This window comes from Lethenteron reissneri, chromosome 8 (genome assembly GCF_015708825.2).
Source record: "Lethenteron reissneri isolate LAM-NWPU_2019-01 chromosome 8, ASM1570882v1, whole genome shotgun sequence".
Classification (NCBI taxonomy): domain Eukaryota; kingdom Metazoa; phylum Chordata; class Hyperoartia; order Petromyzontiformes; family Petromyzontidae; genus Lethenteron; species Lethenteron reissneri.
The window spans coordinates 8,971,319-8,989,280 of NC_083786.1; the positions used below are offsets into that span (position 1 = coordinate 8,971,319).

At 50.5% G+C, this 17,962-nt stretch overlaps 1 protein-coding gene across 1 annotated transcript in view; it reads left to right on the top strand.

Annotated features, from left to right (window-relative positions):
* The first annotated feature begins 739 nt into the window (after positions 1-739).
* The window catches only part of LOC133361814 (visual system homeobox 2-like), a 39,593-nt gene continuing 22,370 nt past the window's right edge, over positions 740-17,962 (top strand). The window contains exons 1-3 of the mRNA XM_061580809.1: positions 740-1,973; positions 11,559-11,646; positions 13,461-13,584. Of these exons, the coding sequence (XP_061436793.1) occupies positions 1,373-1,973; positions 11,559-11,646; positions 13,461-13,584 (813 nt within the window). The 5' untranslated portion in view covers positions 740-1,372. The remainder of the gene's footprint in view (positions 1,974-11,558; positions 11,647-13,460; positions 13,585-17,962) is intronic.

The following is a 17,962-nucleotide window of genomic DNA, read 5'->3' on the forward strand; positions in this document are numbered from 1 at the left end:
ACCTACATACACGCGTGACCAAACGCGTCCCTCAATAACACTGTGACCTTAAAAGGAACATATATGATAGGTGACGTTTCGGTCAATTGCCCTTCTTCATAGCATATAAAATCAAGTGTTATTGATTAATGTGTTGGGAATGTGTCTGCGTGCATGTGTTTTATATGTGTGGTGGGTAGCGGCCATGTAGCGGTTAGCACGCTGTGCGATGAACCCAGCGACCCGAGTTCGATTCCTGCTCATGGCCAACACCAGTGATGATTATCTGAACCGGTCGTGGGCCTCCCCTATGTAGACTCAGCCTCAAATGTTTACCTGCTACAATGTGTAAACATCAGCACAGAGGAGACAAAGGTGTCCGGGCGTGGTGTTGCCCACCCACCCCATCGCGCACCGTAACGGCCTTCATAGGCGCTCGCTAACAGCACTTTCCCCAAAAATCTGTTACGGCTATAGGGGAGATTTGTCTTTGTGCATTTTTAGGAAGTAATAGCGCGAGATGGACGCCATATCTCCGCCGACATTACGCATGGGGTTGGTGGGGGGGAGGGAATGGGAGGAGTGTGAGATGGGAGGGAGAGATGGGGGGTGGAGATGGGAGGGAGAGTTGGGGGGGTGGAGATGGGAGGCGGAGATTGGAGGAGGAGGAGATGCGAGTTCTGGCAGCGCGGAGTTCCGCACCAGCCATCTCACGCCCGCGCATAAAAACAGCTCAGACAAGGGAGGACGGGAGAGTGAATAGACACACACACAGAGGGTGGGAGATGCACATGTAGAGAGATTATTAGATAGAGGGAGAGATAGAGAGAGAGTAGAGGCATGTTGCGTCTCGCACACGCAGCTCACAATCTCTTCATTTCTCTTTGAGTCGTTCACGCGGGCGGCCGGCAGCTGCTGAGCGAGTCAAACCGGAGCTGTAGGCGAACCCAGCGTAGCCGGATCAGAAACCGAACCAAACTCAACCAAAGCGAACCTCAACGAACTTAACTCCAAACCCGAAATCTCTCGTGTCTGCATTGAAATCGTATCGTGACTTAGCCTCCGAACCGAACATAAAACGAACGCGCACTCAACCGACCTTCGCGGAACCGAACCCACCAATCTACCCGAACCGAGTCGACGGAACCCAACCGAACTGCAACCCCGCCGACACCTCACCGTGCAGAACCGAACCGAACGTAACCAAAACATAGCTGGAACTATCCGAACAGAAACCGAACGCGAGCGTAACTTAAACTGAACCGAACCTGTAACCGGAACGAAACTCGAACCTGATCTCTCTTAACTTCACCCCCCCTCTCCCTCCCCGCTCGCGTCTCCCCGTCGAGCCGGAGTCCCCGTTCGCACTGGTTGGGCACGCGGCCCCGTGTGCATGCATATTGGGGAGGCCTGGATGGTCCCGGCGAGGTCTCTCCAAGAGAGGGGACCCCGCGAGCTCATGGAGGGGGGGAAGGGCCCCCCGGCCCAGTCGGACAAAGCGACCGCGGCACCGGTGGCCGGATCGGTGGCCGCATCATCCCGGGAGAATCGTGATGCGAAGCGAGCACCAAACTCGATGCCCAAATCTACGGGGTTCGCCATTCAGGAGCTGTTGGGTCTGGGCCGCGATTCTCCATCCCCGCCGCGCCAGAACAACACCAACAACAACCATCACAACCACCACCATCACCACCACCACAATCATCACCAGCACCACCACCTTCTGCAGCAGCAGCACCATCATCAGCATCAGCAGTCAGAGCAGCGCGCCTTCATCACGCCCGGAGTCTTGGGCGTCCAAGTATCCACGGCGCTCGCGGCGTCCCTCTACCCGCAGCCCGTGGCCAATTTCCTGTCGGCACTGGCCGAACCCCGCGAGGCCTCGATGGGGGCCGCGGCCGGCCGCTTGCAGGTGCCCGGGGCGGCTCAGGGCGGCTGCGTTGGGTCGGGATCGGCGCCGGCTTTAGCCGACAGCGGCAACGAGCAGAGCTCGGGTGAGACACACACACAGAGACACAGACACAGAGACACAGACAGAGAGAGAGAGAGTTATATTAGTTTAACACGTAGGCTTTCGCGACCAATATCATCCACAACACAGGTGTTTTTGGGTTAGATCGCGTAAATATATAAATGTTGTGTCGTTAAACCCGCCACCACCCGACACAGCCAACTAGCAAGGGTTGTCACGTAAACAGAACGTGGCCAATTCGTCACTAGTCCAGCACGCCGGTGTGTCGGAGAGCCAAGCCACAACATTGTTATATATTAATTGACGGACAAACATACAGACGAAACGCTATGGCCATGTAAAGCCCCGTTTCGCCAATCCACTGCTGGATGAATAAGGGTCGCCCCCCCCCCCACCCCGCTCTCAGCACGCCGTAGCAGCTCGTGCGAGTTAGAACTTCAGCACCACGGACAGCGGTGGGTTGAGTCAAGGCCGTGCGGTGTGTAGCAGAGGTCGCAAACGGGTTTTGATTCCTTACCCGTACCCGGCCGCACCAGGGTCGCAAATGGGTACCCGTTCCCTACCCGTACCCTACCCGAAATGAGTGACAAACGGTGACTCACCAGTGACTCACGGCCTACCCGTACCCGGCCGCACCAGGGTCGCAAACGGGTACCCGTACCCGTACCTGACCGGGTACGGGTAGCCGGGTATCGGGTAGGGTACGAGTATCGGGTACCCGGTTGCGACCTCTGGTGTGTCGCCGTGGGAAGCCGTAGATCGGCTGTGCCGCTCTGCCTTCTGTTTGCACGCCGCGTGTGTTAGGCTGCAAGCCGATGCCTGTGGCAACTTGGAGTGCACGGTGGTCCGCTCATCAAGATACGGCTCGACGCTAATCAGAATCCGAGATGTGATACGAGATGGAGCCCATTGATCCCGGGTGATGTCGGAAATGAGCCCCCATTGGCGTCCACCCCGAGTCTTCCCAGTTTCTCGTTGCGTTTCAAACAATTATGAATAACTTTCATGAGCGAGACCGAGTAGAGTTGTCGTATGTATATTGCGAGTTTAATGTATTAATGGAAGTTTGGTATTAGTGGTGGCTGGAGTAGTGAAGAGTATGCAAGTATCGTGACTGAAATGTGCCACATTTAAAAGTTGCAATACATCTCTAAGAATGGCTGATGTGTGATGAAGCGTGTGTGGGAGGGAAGGGGACGCTGGGGCATAGTGGTTAGCACACTGCGCTACATTTGAATCGGCCTCAGGACTCCACCGGTAGGTCTGCTCAGCCTTAACTGGGTATCTCGTTGCGGTGTGAAATCAACATCAGCACTGGAGAGACAAAAGCGGCCAGGCGTGGCGCTAACCACCACCCACTCTCTCGTGTACCCCAACGCGTCTGATAGAGACTCGGCTGGAATGTGTGTGTGTGTGTTTTGATAAGTAAAATGTAAAAGTAACAATATTGTCACGATCATCGCTATCATCATCGTTAATGCCGTGCGGCAAGTTAACCGTGACTTGACTGCAGGACAGTTGATCAATTCAAACGAGTAATTTTTTCACTCGCACAAGAATGTTTAATTGTATGTATATGTGTACATCGTAACAAATGGTTTTAGTTCACAATTCATCACGTTATAAATACATCATAACGAATAACAGTAGGTCAACGTTGAACAATAATATCGGGGAATATTTTTAATGTCGCCGAGAGGAAAGACTTAGACGTTTAGAGCGATTGGCCTTTTTCAGAGATCTCGTTTTTTTATCTTTGTGACAATTTTAACTCACTGCATTTGTCTTGTGTGTGTTCGAACCCATCGCTGACACGCCTGGTGAAGTATGGTCAAAACACATTACGGGGGTGCGCCGTGGAGCCGAGATGTTAACTACCTCGCCTGGTATACAGGAGGTCGTGGGTTCGATCTCGACCCTGACGCCTGCTGCTGCTGTATATTTGGAGTTAACATTTTCTCTCTCTCTATCCGTGGATTTTTCTCCAGGTCGTCTGATTTTCCATTCCAAATTTAGAAAAACGTTCGTTTAGAGTATTTGGCTGCTATAAATGTCTACACGATAAGCCACATCCATGGCCAATCATTTGTGGCCAGGTCGCTTCTGGAAAAGAGCTACATAGCTCAGTGGGCCTGGTAAAATACAAAATAAATAGTTTCAATATTTTAGTTTAACCAAATTTGACGTGGGGAGGCTTTCGTCCGGCAGTGAATTAACACGCGAATTACAATTATAATGCAGTACTTATTATCCAAATACTCATAATTACAATATAGGTTCACTGAGACGGCAACGTATACATATAGATGTTTTTCGTACCTCATTTTGAGCAACGAATTCCAATGGAATATCGCCGCTTTTTATCGGCTTTAGCGTCACACGTCACGGGAGGCGGATTACTCGGTCAACCGACGAGGAGGATTGTACCGTGCGCAAAGCGTTCATTTCTAGACAAATGTAGAAGAACTTCAGGATGACCCTGTCATCTGTACGTGCAATCGTGTCAACATAGAAACGGGCAAAGACTTAGAGAACGGATACCTTATCGAGTTTTCAATCAAGATGATATGATAGTGCATCGGCTTCAATGGCTTCCGAATATTGAAAGGAAGAGGATGCGAAAGCGTTCCAGACGGTACACTCTTCCTGTGGATATTAGTAAGCCACTGGAGCTATGCACTTTCAAATCGAGATTGAAATCTCTATTTCTTTAGAATTGCTTTTTGTATTTCGTTCGCAGTCCTTCCCCGCACCTCCGATTAGCGCGGCTGGCAACGTAGGGTACGAAAAAAGTTTCGACATACATACAAACATTATTTAAAATACGTAAGAGCTCGTGGGGGTTATTACAAGCGGTCTCCGTGCAAGGGAGACTCTGCGTGGCTTCACGATGGCACGCAGCAAGTATATAGCTCGTAGGACCGACAACGCATAGACTCGACTACACGTGCCCGATTTATATTTCGAGTCCTTGGAGAATGTCGCTTAATCGAGACGCGAATGTTGACGTGGGGGAATCGGATATTACGAACACGAAAGATGCGTGTGTGTGTGTGTAAATACGCGCAACGGTCGTGCGTTATTCGCCATTTGCTCTCTCGCGATAAGGTTCAACTACATGGGTATTTATCAAATTTATAATTATAATAATTTACATTTGTAAAGTGGCGAATTTCATCCGATGATCGCACCAATACGCCACCGCCGTGTATGGGAAGCCGGGAAATACACGGAACCTGCACAGGGCTACACGGCGAGACCTGGGCGGTCGGGTTAAAGAGGCGAGTATTCAAGACGGACTTAACGACCACAACACAGGTTGTTTTTTTTTGGTTAGATCGCGTAAATATATAAATGCGTCGTTAAATCCGCCACCACCCGACACAGCCAATTTAGTAAGGTCTGTCACGTAACGTGCTTACGTAACATGTTTGCGTGCCATACTTACGCGATCTAACCCCCAAAAAAACCTGTATTATCGATGATATTGGTCGCGATTAGCCTACCACGTGTTAAAGGGACTTAACGATTCGGATTGTTTTATTATTCCGATGCTTTGGGAGCTGCACTGAAACACAGCGCGATCGCCCCCAATGAGCGTTGACCTCGGAGTACGACGTCGAAGGCGATCCGAAGGCCTCACACCTTAATAATTCACCCCTTTGTGTGTCTGTGTGTGGTTTTAACGTTACACAACCGGCGGTAAAAGCCTCGGTGCGGTGTGATTCGAGACTCGCCCATTGCGCTGTGAAATGAACCACTCTCATCTGACATCGATTTTCCGGCGACGGCGAACACCGGCGATGGTGGTGGTAGTGGTGGTGATGGTGGTGATGGTGGTGATGGTGATAGTGGTGGTGATGTGATGGTGGTGGTGATGGTGGTGGTAATGGTGGTGGTGGTGGTGATGGTGGTGATGGTGGTGGTGGTGATGGTGGTGGTGATGGTGGTCAGGTGTGGTCAACCATCCCCAACGAGAACGAAACGGTGTGGAAGAGACGTTCAATCCCGCGTTGGATTGGCAAAATGTCTCTAAATTCTTGATATTATAATTTGCAAATGTATCGGCCAATTGCTATTCAGTGGATATATTTTTTTAAATGATAAAAATTCGACAATAGCATTGTGGCTTTAATCGAAAAATGTGTGTACATACGCACAACGGCCGTGCGTTATTCACATTCTGCTCTCGCGATATGGTTCAACACCATCAATATTTATAATATTGATAATAATTTACATTTGTAAAGTGGCGCATTTCATCATAATAGGCGACGTTTACGGCAATGGCCCTTCTTCAAGACAATTAAATAACGTCTCAAGTGTTGTTGTTGTTGTTAATTGTGCACAACCACTTGCCAACGCACTAGCAGCAGCAGCATCACCAAATTAATATTTTTAAAATCATATCTCGATAGTCGTTAAGATGATAATGTCAGTGGGGACGGAGGGGAGGGGGGGTGCATCATAACGGACCGGTCCTTTTTCTCCACGTGGGACCAATTCGTGTGTAACGCTGCCGAATGTTTTCTTTACGTCCGATTTGGGTTTTTTTCCGACATCGCCACCAGCGACGCAGCAAAATCGCCGAGGCCGATGTGATGATGTCGTGTCTGTCTGTTTTTATTAACATGGAAATGTCGCATATATATAATTTTTTCTACGTATAAATGTGATAAACATCATCATTATCAGCATCGCCGTCGTCATCGTCATCCGTGCTCAATCCACTGCTGGATGGAGGCCTCCCGAGCCGTCGCCAATCCCTCACGGTCCTGCGACCCACTGCAGCACACGCACACGAGTTTATTATATATATGACATCTTTTACATATATCTAGACGAGTGGCTATTTTTATTAACACACAAAAGCCTCAAACATTGGTTCATTAAATTAGGTTTTTTTTATAATTGAATACATTTGTAAAATAATTACCTACATTTTCATTCATCCATACATATCGGTAAATCTGACACATCTCAAACGAATACACTTCATAGCAAACACACACGTGCAAAACAGTACATCCAGTACGAATAGAAATACAAAGATCATCCGTATAGCCTTCAGGAGCTGTTAGCGAGCACCTATTAAGTAAGGCAGGCATAGTACACGAGGGGGTGGCTTGCGACTAAGCACCACGCCCGGCCGCTTTGTCTCCCAGTGCTGATATCCACACACTGCACCGGGTACACATTTAAGGATGAGTCGAAATAGCACACACAAACACACACGCACGTACACATTACAATTGCGCTGAGTCGGCTATAAATTACTATAAATAACTAATAATAATAATATATAGCCCTTGGTCAATCCACTGCTAGATGAATGTTTCTTCCCGTGTCGGTTGTCGGAGCTGTTTGACCATACTTCACCACGCTGGGCAAGTGGGGAGATGCTCCTCATGACCGGTTCAGATGCAACTCGCCACTGATGTTAGCCGTGGCCGCGAATCGAATGCCAAGTCGCCGTTGGCCTTATAGCCCTGTGCGCTAACCACCGTACCACCGCTCCTCACAATATTCCGGTAAAATACAGAATATATTGTAAATAATCAAGAGGCTTGTTATTAACTTTGGTATTGCCCAATGTATACGGTCTAGTGGCGTACACACCTACACACACATACTTATAGACAAAGACCCCTACTCCAATAAAGCTTTTGACAGACTGTTGGAGCAAGTGCTGTTAGCGAGCACCTATTAAGGCCGGCACTGGACCCGTTGGTTGATGGCTAAGCACCACGCCCGGCCGCCTTTGTCTCCCCAATGCTGATGGGGTTTTTTTTTACACCGCACCCGGTACTCATTTTAAGGTTGAGTCGCTCTAGGAGAGATCCAAGCACTGGTTCAGCTATGTGTCACAAATGTTGTACTGTTAGCTGGAATCAAACTCGGGTCGCCGCGCAGCGCACTAACCGCTACATTATCACTCCCCACATACATAGACCCCTCCGATTAGCACGGTGCAAAATAAGTTAAACATATAAAGATAAAGACTCCCCATATAGCCTTAACAGACTGTAGGGGCAAGTGCTGTTAGCAAGCACCTATGAAGGCCAGAACGGTACACGAGGGGGTGGGTGGCCAGCACCACGCCCGACCGCCTTTGTCTCACCAGTGGCGATGTTTACACACCGCGTACTCATTTGAGGCTGAGTCGACCTAGGGGAGGCCCGGGACCGGTTCAGATAATCGCCACTGGTGTTGGCCGTGAGCGGGAATCGAACTCGGGTAGCCGGGTTCATAGCGCAGCACGCTAACCGCTACACCACCGCTCCCCAGACATACATACATAGACATCCACATATACACATACATATTGTCATTTGACATACATACATCTCGGCATGCATATATATAGGTAGTTATATACGAAGACACATACACTCATTTACAAGACAAAGACAAATACCCCCCGTATAGCCTTAACAGACTTTCGGAGCAAGTACACAAACGAGTGCACACACACAGTTTAAACATATACAGTATTCTCATGCGAATAAACACATGTGTTAATATATATCATACATACACTTACTTATATACATACAAATAGTATCATTTTTGCTGTTTCTGTAATAATATGCATAAATTACAATTGAACTGAATATATTATTTAGGCTTTCATACTGCCACTTATAGTAAAGCAATAATATAATCGTTTCGGCCAACTGCCCTTATGCGAGAAAACCCAACACATATAGCCAAATACAAATATATATATTTTTAGCGTATCAGAAACATAATCTTGATTTATACTCGAGGAATCCGATGAGCTATGAAGCTCTTGTTCGTCAGACGTCCAGTATGGGCAGCAGCAACATGTTCAGGAGCCCGAGGCCAAAGTCGAGATCTGCTGCTGCTGCTGCTCGTCACGACGCGAGGGCCTCAGCAGAGAGAGAGAGAGTTCGTGTCGCGTCGCTCTTTTCACCTCCTCCGTTGCAGGAGCGAAGACCGCAGTGGGTTTACTGCGCGGTCCATAGCTCTGGTAGCATGGCCAAGTGCTGTATATAGTATACACGTAGACAGAAAACGCGTTTCGACGGGCGGAACAATAAAGCAAAAAAAAAGATCCCCCGTATAGCCTGAACAGACTGTAAGGATAGGATGAGTGGTTGTGGTTGGGGTGGCAGGGTTATAGTGGTGGTGGTGGTGATCAGCTCTCTCACTCCCTCAATACGAAGACAAAGATCCCCGTATAGCCTCAGCAGACTGTTGGGGCAAGTGCTGTTAGCGAGCACCTATGAAGGCCGGAATGGTACACGAGGGGGTAGGTGGCCAGCACCACGCCCGACCGCCTTTGTCTCCCCAGTGGCGATGTTTACACATCGCACCAGATACTAATTTAGGCTGAGTCGACCTAGGGGAGGCCCGGGACCGGTTCAGATAATCGTCACTGGTGTTGGCCGTGAGCGGAAATCGAACCCGTGTCGCCGGGTTCATAACGCAGCGCGCTAATCGCTACACCACCGCTCCCCTGAACAACACGTACATACACACAGACATATATACACATACTATACACGGGATGCTGGTATGTGTGTATGTGTGTTGAACTTCTTTCGCACCGTATGTAGCCAACCCTGCTCATCGGAGGTTCGGGCGAAGGACAACAAACACAAAAATCTAAAGAAATTTAGATTTTAAAGTGCATAACTCCAGTGGCTTCCCACTATCGGAGGAGAGAGCGTTCCAGACGTCCGCAGAAGCGCGGCGCTTACAGGTTAGGCACCTGGTCGAGGGCTCACGCAACGGACGGAGCCGTGCGGCGTTTCACGAATGATTGCCATCCGATGATTGCCATCCGATTTGCTTGCGCGCCCAATCGCAGCCGCAAACCTTGCGAGCTGCGGCGACGTCTCGCCGCGACTTGGGCACAAAATGATCGGGCAATGTACGGGGCTTGTTCCTGAACTGCTTCGTTGTTGTTGTTGGTTCTTTCGGTAAAGTCACGTAGAAGGGAAATAATAAAATAATAAAAATTAAACATAATAAAATAATTCTCACGACGTTTCGGCCACAACTCAAGCAGCCGTGCTCAGGTGAAGAACAGCTCAGGTGAAGAACAGGTCTGTCGGAAAGACAGCGTCTCATTCAGACGCTGTCTTTCCGACAGACCTGTTCTACACCTGAGGACGGCTGCTTGCGTTGTGGCCGAAACGTCGTGAGAATTATTTTATTGTTTTATTTTTATTATTTTATTATTTCCCTTCTACGTGCTTTGTTGTTGTTGTTGTTGGCGAAACGTCGGCGAATCGTCACGGCACTCGAATTGTTAAATGTTGCGGTGGGTCTTACTCTCCAACGACACCGGTGTGGTGAACTCTTAACGAATTGGCACGTTTTGTTGACGTGACAAACCGCTTACTAATCGGCTGTGTTTGATGGTGGCGGGTTTAACGACACATATTTACGCGATCTAACCCAACAAAACCTCTGTTATGGATGCTTGTTGTTGTGTTTAGTGTTTGTCAGTGCGGTCGGCTACGCACGGTGCGAAAGAAGTTCGACACACATGCACGCGTCACGACACGCGTCACGACACGCGTCACAACATGTGCACGCGTTTTATTTTGTATCCCCGCGGCGCTATCGAGACACAGGCAGAGCGAATCGCAACGCGCAAACAAAATGCCGTCAGTGTCGACGCGTCGCCACCGTTCACGCGTTCGCCATCATCAGCAGCGGCAGTAGCCACGTTCTATCCACCGCTGGATGGACGAAGACCTCCTCAACTCTTTGCCCTCGTCACGTGGTCTCGCCATGGAACAATCCCATCGCTGGGTCATCGGCGCGCGGTGCGGACGCAATCTCGGGCGCCTTTCCCTCCGTTGGCTGCCACTCCGTTGCACGTCTCGACCACTAGGCCGTCGCTCGTCATGTTCTAGCCGCGACGCGTCCTCCTGCCCAAGCGCGCACACTTTAGTATTCTTGGTAGTCGATGCAATGTCGCTGGACTGACGCTTGGCGTAGCTATCGAGTGTGCAGGCGGTGCAACTGGACCCGCGGCTCGCGGGTCGCTAGGCCCTTATGGGGAAGGGACCGCGAACAAAAGGGCCACATTTAATTCCTAGCACCAGGGTCCATTACAAACCGCGCGTGTTCATGTAGTTATCTCCGTGTCTGCATGCACTTGTTTTTGCTTAGCATGGCACCTGGTTCTATTCCGTGGCCTCCTATCAGCAGGCCTTCAACACTTCACCTGGCCTCAAAGTGCACCTGGCATGGCACACGCGTAGTGGCGGTTGTTGTTGTTGTGTGTACGGGGAGCGGTGTCGCGGTGGTCAGCGCTACGCTGCGCGACGAACCGGGCGTCCTGAACTCGATTCCCGCTCACGGCCAACATCGGTGACGAACATCTTAACCGGTCTTGGTCTCTTCCCCCCAACCTTAAATGAGCACCCGGTGCGGTGGGGAGACAAAGGCGGCCGGGTGCGGTGTTGGTCACCCACCCCCCGTTCGCGCGCCGTATTTGGCCTTCACAGGTTGCTCGCAAACAGCACTTGCATCCCCCTCCCCCTGCCGCCTGTGTAGGCTACACGGGGGATCTTTATCTGTTGTGTCTATGTGTGCCCCCCCACCCCCACCCCCACCACGGCAGAGGGAGACGAGATCTGCAGCGACGGCGGCGCGGCCACGGAGAGGGACGCCCCCCGCGAGGCGAAGCGGCGGAAGAAGCGACGGCACAGGTGACGCCGCGAATCATCGGACATCATCATCATCATCAGCAGCAGCAGACACGCTCTATCCGCTGCTGGGTGATGATGGCTTCCCCCCATGACAGTGTCGCTGATGGATACCGCCAGTCCGTCTCTCTCCTGCGTGTGAGATAATGTCTAATCTTAATTTAGGAGCTTTCGTGACTGCAGGAATTACTCTTTGGTTCTTTTCGGTTAAGTCACGTCAACACAAGCAATCATCATCAGGTATATGATGATGATTGCTTGTGTTGCAATCGAAACGTCGTAATATGTTATTTTAATTTATTATTTTATTTTTAGACGTGACTTAACCGAAAAGAACCAAAGAGATAATGTCTAATCATCTCCATCTTCATGGTGGACGTCCTCGCGGGCGCGTTCACTCGTTTGGCTCTCATTCCGTATCCAGGCCTGACCATCGGCTATCATCATCATCATCCCTTCTAACCACGACGCGTACTGCCCAAGCCCACTCACTTTAATTTTTGACATGCAATGCGATGTCCTGTATCTATACCCTACGGCGTGTGATCTCGAATCCACGTGGACCTGCAGAGGTCCCGTTGTGTAGACTAACGATGTCACGTGATCTGTAGAATTCCCATTGTGTAGACTAAGAATGTCACGTGGTATGTAGAGTTCCCATTGTGTAGACTAACAATGTCACGTGGTCTGTAGAGTTCCCATTGTGTAGACTAAGAATGTCACGTGATCTGTAGAGTTCCCATTGTGTAGACTGACGATGTCACGTGGTCTGTAGAGTTCCCATTGTGTAGACTGACGATGTCACGTGATCTGTAGAGTTCCCATTGTGTAGACTAAGAATGTCACGTGGTATGTAGAGTTCCCATTGTGTAGATTGACGATGTCACGTGGTCTGTAGAGTTCCCATTGTGTAGATTGACGATGTCACGTGGTCTGTAGAGGGACCAGCGTGTCGACTACGACGATCTGTAGTGATATTCACTGTCACCCACTCGGCCTGGCGGGGTGGTGGAGTCCAGGGTGAGGTGAGGAGGGAGTTAGTAGCTGCACTGCAGTACGGCACTGGACCCGGGACTGCCTGGCGCGTGACCCAGATGGAGACGCAGCCGTCAACGAAGGCAGCAGCATTTCTCTGCACGGCGCTGTTCAATGTTAGGACTTGAGAAGGGCGAGATTTTAAATTTGTATAAAAATGTTTTTTTTTTCTCTCTCTCTCTCAATCTTCTTTTGAGGAGCCACTCTACAGGACGCGCGATTCTCCGCTCCGTCTGGGGGGGGGGGGGGGGTCAGGGTTCGGCATGTATAGTGTAGTGTATAGTGTAGTGTATAGTAGTGTAGTGTATAGTAGTGTAGTGTATAGTGTAGTGTATTGCAGTGTATTGTAGTGTATAGTAGTGTAGTGTATACTAGTGTAGTGTATAGTGTAGTGTATAGGTGTGTAGTGTATAGTGTAGTGTATAGTGTAGTGTATAGTGTAGTGTATATAGTAGTGTATATAGTAGTGTATAGTAGTGTATAGTGTAGTGTATAGTGTAGTGTATAGTGTAGTATATAGTGTAGTGTATAGGTGTGTAGTGTATAGGTGTGTAGTGTATAGTGTAGTGTATAGTGTAGTGTATAGGTGTGTAGTGTATAGGTGTGTAGTGTATAGGTGTGTAGTGTATAGTGTAGTGTATAGTGTTGAAGTAGGCGCGAGATCTGTCGTGGCACGAGGTTATATCGGCCTCGGCAGTAAGGGGGTCGGAAGGAGCAAACACAACCCGAAAATCCTCAACGTTAAAATCAGAAACTCATCCGCGACTCCTTCCCGCCTGCAGGACAATCTTCACGTCCTACCAGCTGGAGGAGCTGGAGAAGGCATTCAACGACGCACACTACCCGGACGTGTACGCCAGGGAGATGCTGGCACTGAAAACCGAGCTGCCGGAGGATCGCATCCAGGTGAGACGCCTTCGACCCCCCCCCCCCATCCCCGAGCTGACCGAGCTAAGGCATCACCACCTCGAGGCTTGACGTGGGTACGGTTAAAAAATTAACGCGTAAAAACAAATTTTTTCACTATAAATCCTTAATATGCGTGGCATCGGTTTTATTTTATTATGCATTTCTGTTTTTCTTGAGTAAGAGTTTCATTTTTATCACATTGGTATTTTAAATTAAATATAAAAAAAAAAAATTCTAAAAAGTGGAAAATTTTTGAAATTTTTTTTCACGAAAATAAATTGTCACGCACAACGAGTCTGTTGTGCAAAATGTCAGCTCGATTGGATCACGGGAAGTGGGTTAAAAAACGACCGAAAGATTTGCACGGTCGTAAGCGCGCAAACAAGCAAGCAAGTGAACTTAATATAAAGGATTTAAGAATAATAGCCACTGTTCCACTTGCTGCTGCTGCTGCTTGTTGCTGGTTCCACCCTCAAACTATAGCCCTATGTTATTTACTTGATACAGCTATCGTGCTGTGACGGTTGCACCTGAAGACGGAAGCTTGTGTTGCCTCCGAAACGTCGTGATTTTTAAAAAAATACATTTTAATGTAAATTTTTTACCTACGTGACTTTACCGAAAAACCTAAGAATATGAATTCGATGCAGTCACGAAAGCTTCAAATCTAGAATTATAGCCCCATGCTCCTCATGGTACAATTAATTCTATTCTTGCGTATGATGGCACTATTGTTCAGGAGCTCGGTGCCAATGTTGAGCTCCTGATGTTGTTGCTGCTGCTAGTGCTGCTGGCCACGTACAAAAGGGCTTCAGCACCCACACAGAGAGAGTTCGTGTCGTTTCGCTGTTCCTCCAAAGTGGGTCGTGGATTGTTGAATCCATCTGCGCGGGGCTTTGCGCGTGAACTCCTCGCACGCGCGGTGGAGGGGTTTTGCAATCCGGTGTTGATCCTCGTGCAATGAGAGCGAACGGACCAAATAAATAGAAATCAATGTAGCTGCAGCAGTAGCTGGGGTCCTCTTGATAACGAGCGTTGAGACTCGGTAAGGATTTCGGAAGTCAACAGAGATTGAATCATATTCTTGGTTATTTCGGTAAAGTCACGTAGAAGGGAAATAATAAAATAATAAAAATATTAAACAATTAAACATTTTATTGTTGATGTTGATGATGATAAAACAATTAAAAACAATTAAAATGTTTTATTGTTTTTTATAGTTTTATATTTTAATGTTTTATAGTTTTATCTTTTATGTTTTATAGTTTTATATTTTGTTTATTTCCCTTCTACGTGACTTTACCGAAAGAACCAAGAATATGAATCCCTGCAGTCACGAAAGCTTTCAATCAGAGGTTGAATTGTATGATACAAAGACAAAGATCCCCCGTGTAGCCTGTTGGGCAAGTGTTGTTCGCGAGCACCTATTAAGGCGGCACCGCCACACGAGGTGGTGGGTGGCCAGAACCACGCCCGGCCGCCTTTGTCTCCCCGACGCCGAATGTTTACTCACTGCACCAGGTACCCAAGCCTACAGACACACACATTCAAATAAATCACGTGTTCTGTTTTATTTGTAAATATTAGGCTTACCTAAAATGTAATAACCTCTATTAATTAAAGAAACGCGCCTGTTTACAATTACTATAGATTATTCACATTTTAAAGCACATATTTTTGACACGTAGTGTTGCAAACCAATGCGTTGTTCTTAATATGTATCCCTAAGGAGGGATTTGTCATAGTGTAATGCGGTTGTAAACGGCCCTTCTGAGGTGCCGTCAGGGGGGGAGGAGTTAGGTCACGTGGGGGTCAGAGGGGTTGATATAGAAGGAGGGGAACCGGAAGAGCAAGAGGAGTGACGGGGAACCAGGAACAGAGGAAGGCCACGAAGGGCGAAGCAGGGTGTGGCGAGATCGCCACGAACACGGGGGGAGCGAGGATCGGCACCGTTGGCCAGCGGTGACCGACCCGAAGCAGCGAGGAGGCTGCAGTCAGCAGCGGGGCTGCACAGAGAGAGTGGGCAGCGGGTCTGCATACAGTGACAGCCAGAGGGTCTGCACATAGGGGTAGCAGCGGGAGTCTGCATAGGGGTAGCAGCGAGTCTGCAGGGAGGAGGTTACAGTAGATGAAGCAGAGAGTCAGAGGGGAGAGGAAGCTATAATAGCAGTGAATAGCCGGGGGCTACAAATACAGGAGTTATAACAGAGTGCCGTGTGGGTAAAGACGTGAACCTGAATAAAGACACGAAGACAGAAAGAAGTGTTCGAGTCCTTTTATTACACTGGAGTCAGAAGTGAAACGGCATGGCGAAACAACTGAGGAAGAAGAATATCCCATCTCCGGCGTCGGCTTCATCATCGGACGACGACAATCTTCCTCCTGAGGTCGGCTTCACTTCGGCGGAGGGAGAGATCCGTGAGGGCCCGGGTGTGGAGGAGGTTGCCGCTGCGTCTGACCCATCTGCGTTGAAGGACGAAGATTTAAGATGGACCCGGATGGCGGAGCAACTGGCGACCCTAAAAACCGTCATCACGGAGTTGTGTGACCTTGTCACGCCAAGGGCGGCGTTGGAAGGTGATGGTGGTGATCGGCAGGAGCCCGGGTCGTCTTCGATGGCGCCGCCATCGGCCACGCGGCGTGAAGACGCCATCTTGGGCGTGGCGCACCACGGAAGGCGGGAAGCCGCCATTTTGGGGCCGCCACGAGGATCGTCCGCCATCTTGGCGACACCGCGTTGCGACGCCTTGCTGAACTTGCCGCCGGAAGAGTCGGTGACGGACGGAAGCAGGCCAAGGAGCCGCAGTCGTCACCTTACAACTGTTAAGGAGTTCTCCATCGGGGGCGATTGGAGTGCGTTCGCTTGTCGATTTTTGGCGGCGGTACGAACGGCAAGGTGGACGGACGCCGAGGCGCTGGAGGTGCTTCCGACTCTCCTTGACGATGAGTCTGTTCGTTTTTTTTCGCTCTATAAAAGCTGCGAAGAAGAAAACATTGCGTGGAGTGTTCGACGAAATGGCGGACGCGTACGAGCCACCGGATGACGCCCATCGCCGCTTCGTGCAGCGGCAACGCGCACCGGAGGAGTCGCCTGTAGCGTACAGGGGCGCCGTGCTGGAACTCGCGATGGCCGCTTACCCGGACACGGAGCCTGACCTGCTGGAACCTCTCATCTTGGGGAAGATGTTGGAGTTATCCCGGGATCTGGGCATTCCTATGCCGGCGTGCGGTCACGAGAAACTCACGTCCCGGACCGTGGCCAAGTGTTTGGACGCCCAGTTCAATCTCCGCCGCTGGAAACAAGTCACGGCGTGGACGGGCGGTCCTGTCGTCGATGGGGGGGCCGTAGGGTGGGACCCTACAAAGGTCGTGTACGTGCCGGATGCGACCGGCCCAAAGGAGCTGTCGGCCGCCTCCACTCCGTGGCCGGCTCGAAGCGGGCCGGGGCCGCGGGCTCCGCCGCCGGCGCGGCCATGTCGGGACGGGGGGCCTGCTGCGCGCCGACCCGACGTCGACTGTTTCCGCTGCGGCCGTCGGGGCCACTATGCCAGGGACTGCTGGGCCCGGGTTCCGGGGCCACCCCAGCAGGAGGCCTCGATTGCGGACGCCCCAAAGAAAGACCCTCCGGCACAGACAAGCCGGCCGTGACACCGCAGGGAGGAGGACCTTCCGCTTGTGGGACGCCGACCGGAGCCGCAGAACCCACGGGACCTGCAGCTCTTCCTATCCCTCCGCGGACGCGAGTACGGGATGTTTCTGGACGCGAGCGGGACAGTGGCGGGCCTCCAATGGCGACGGAAGAACTTGCGCCCGTCGCCCCTAAAACCCTTCCACGTTCCCGCTCGGCGGGTGGGCCGCCGACCGTCCGGGACGGCCCGGCTACCCGTACTCGCTCGAAATCCCTCACGTTTCGTTAGATTGTGTTGTGTTGTGTTATTGTTATAATGTCTTCAATGCTTCGTGTCTTTTTGCGTGTTGGCCCTTTACACCCGCATTGCTTTTCAGGTTGCAATTCAGCCGAGGTCGGCTGGATTTTCTTTAGGGGGGAGGGTGATGTAATGCGGTTGTAAACGGCCCTTCTGAGGTGCCGTCAGGGGGGGAGGAGTTAGGTCACGTGGGGGTCAGAGGGGTTGATATAGAAGGAGGGGAACCGGAAGAGCAAGAGGAGTGACGGGGAACCAGGAACAGAGGAAGGCCACGAAGGGCGAAGCAGGGTGTGGCGAGATCGCCACGAACACGGGGGGAGCGAGGATCGGCACCGTTGGCCAGCGGTGACCGACCCGAAGCAGCGAGGAGGCTGCAGTCAGCAGCGGGGCTGCACAGAGAGAGTGGGCAGCGGGTCTGCATACAGTGACAGCCAGAGGGTCTGCACATA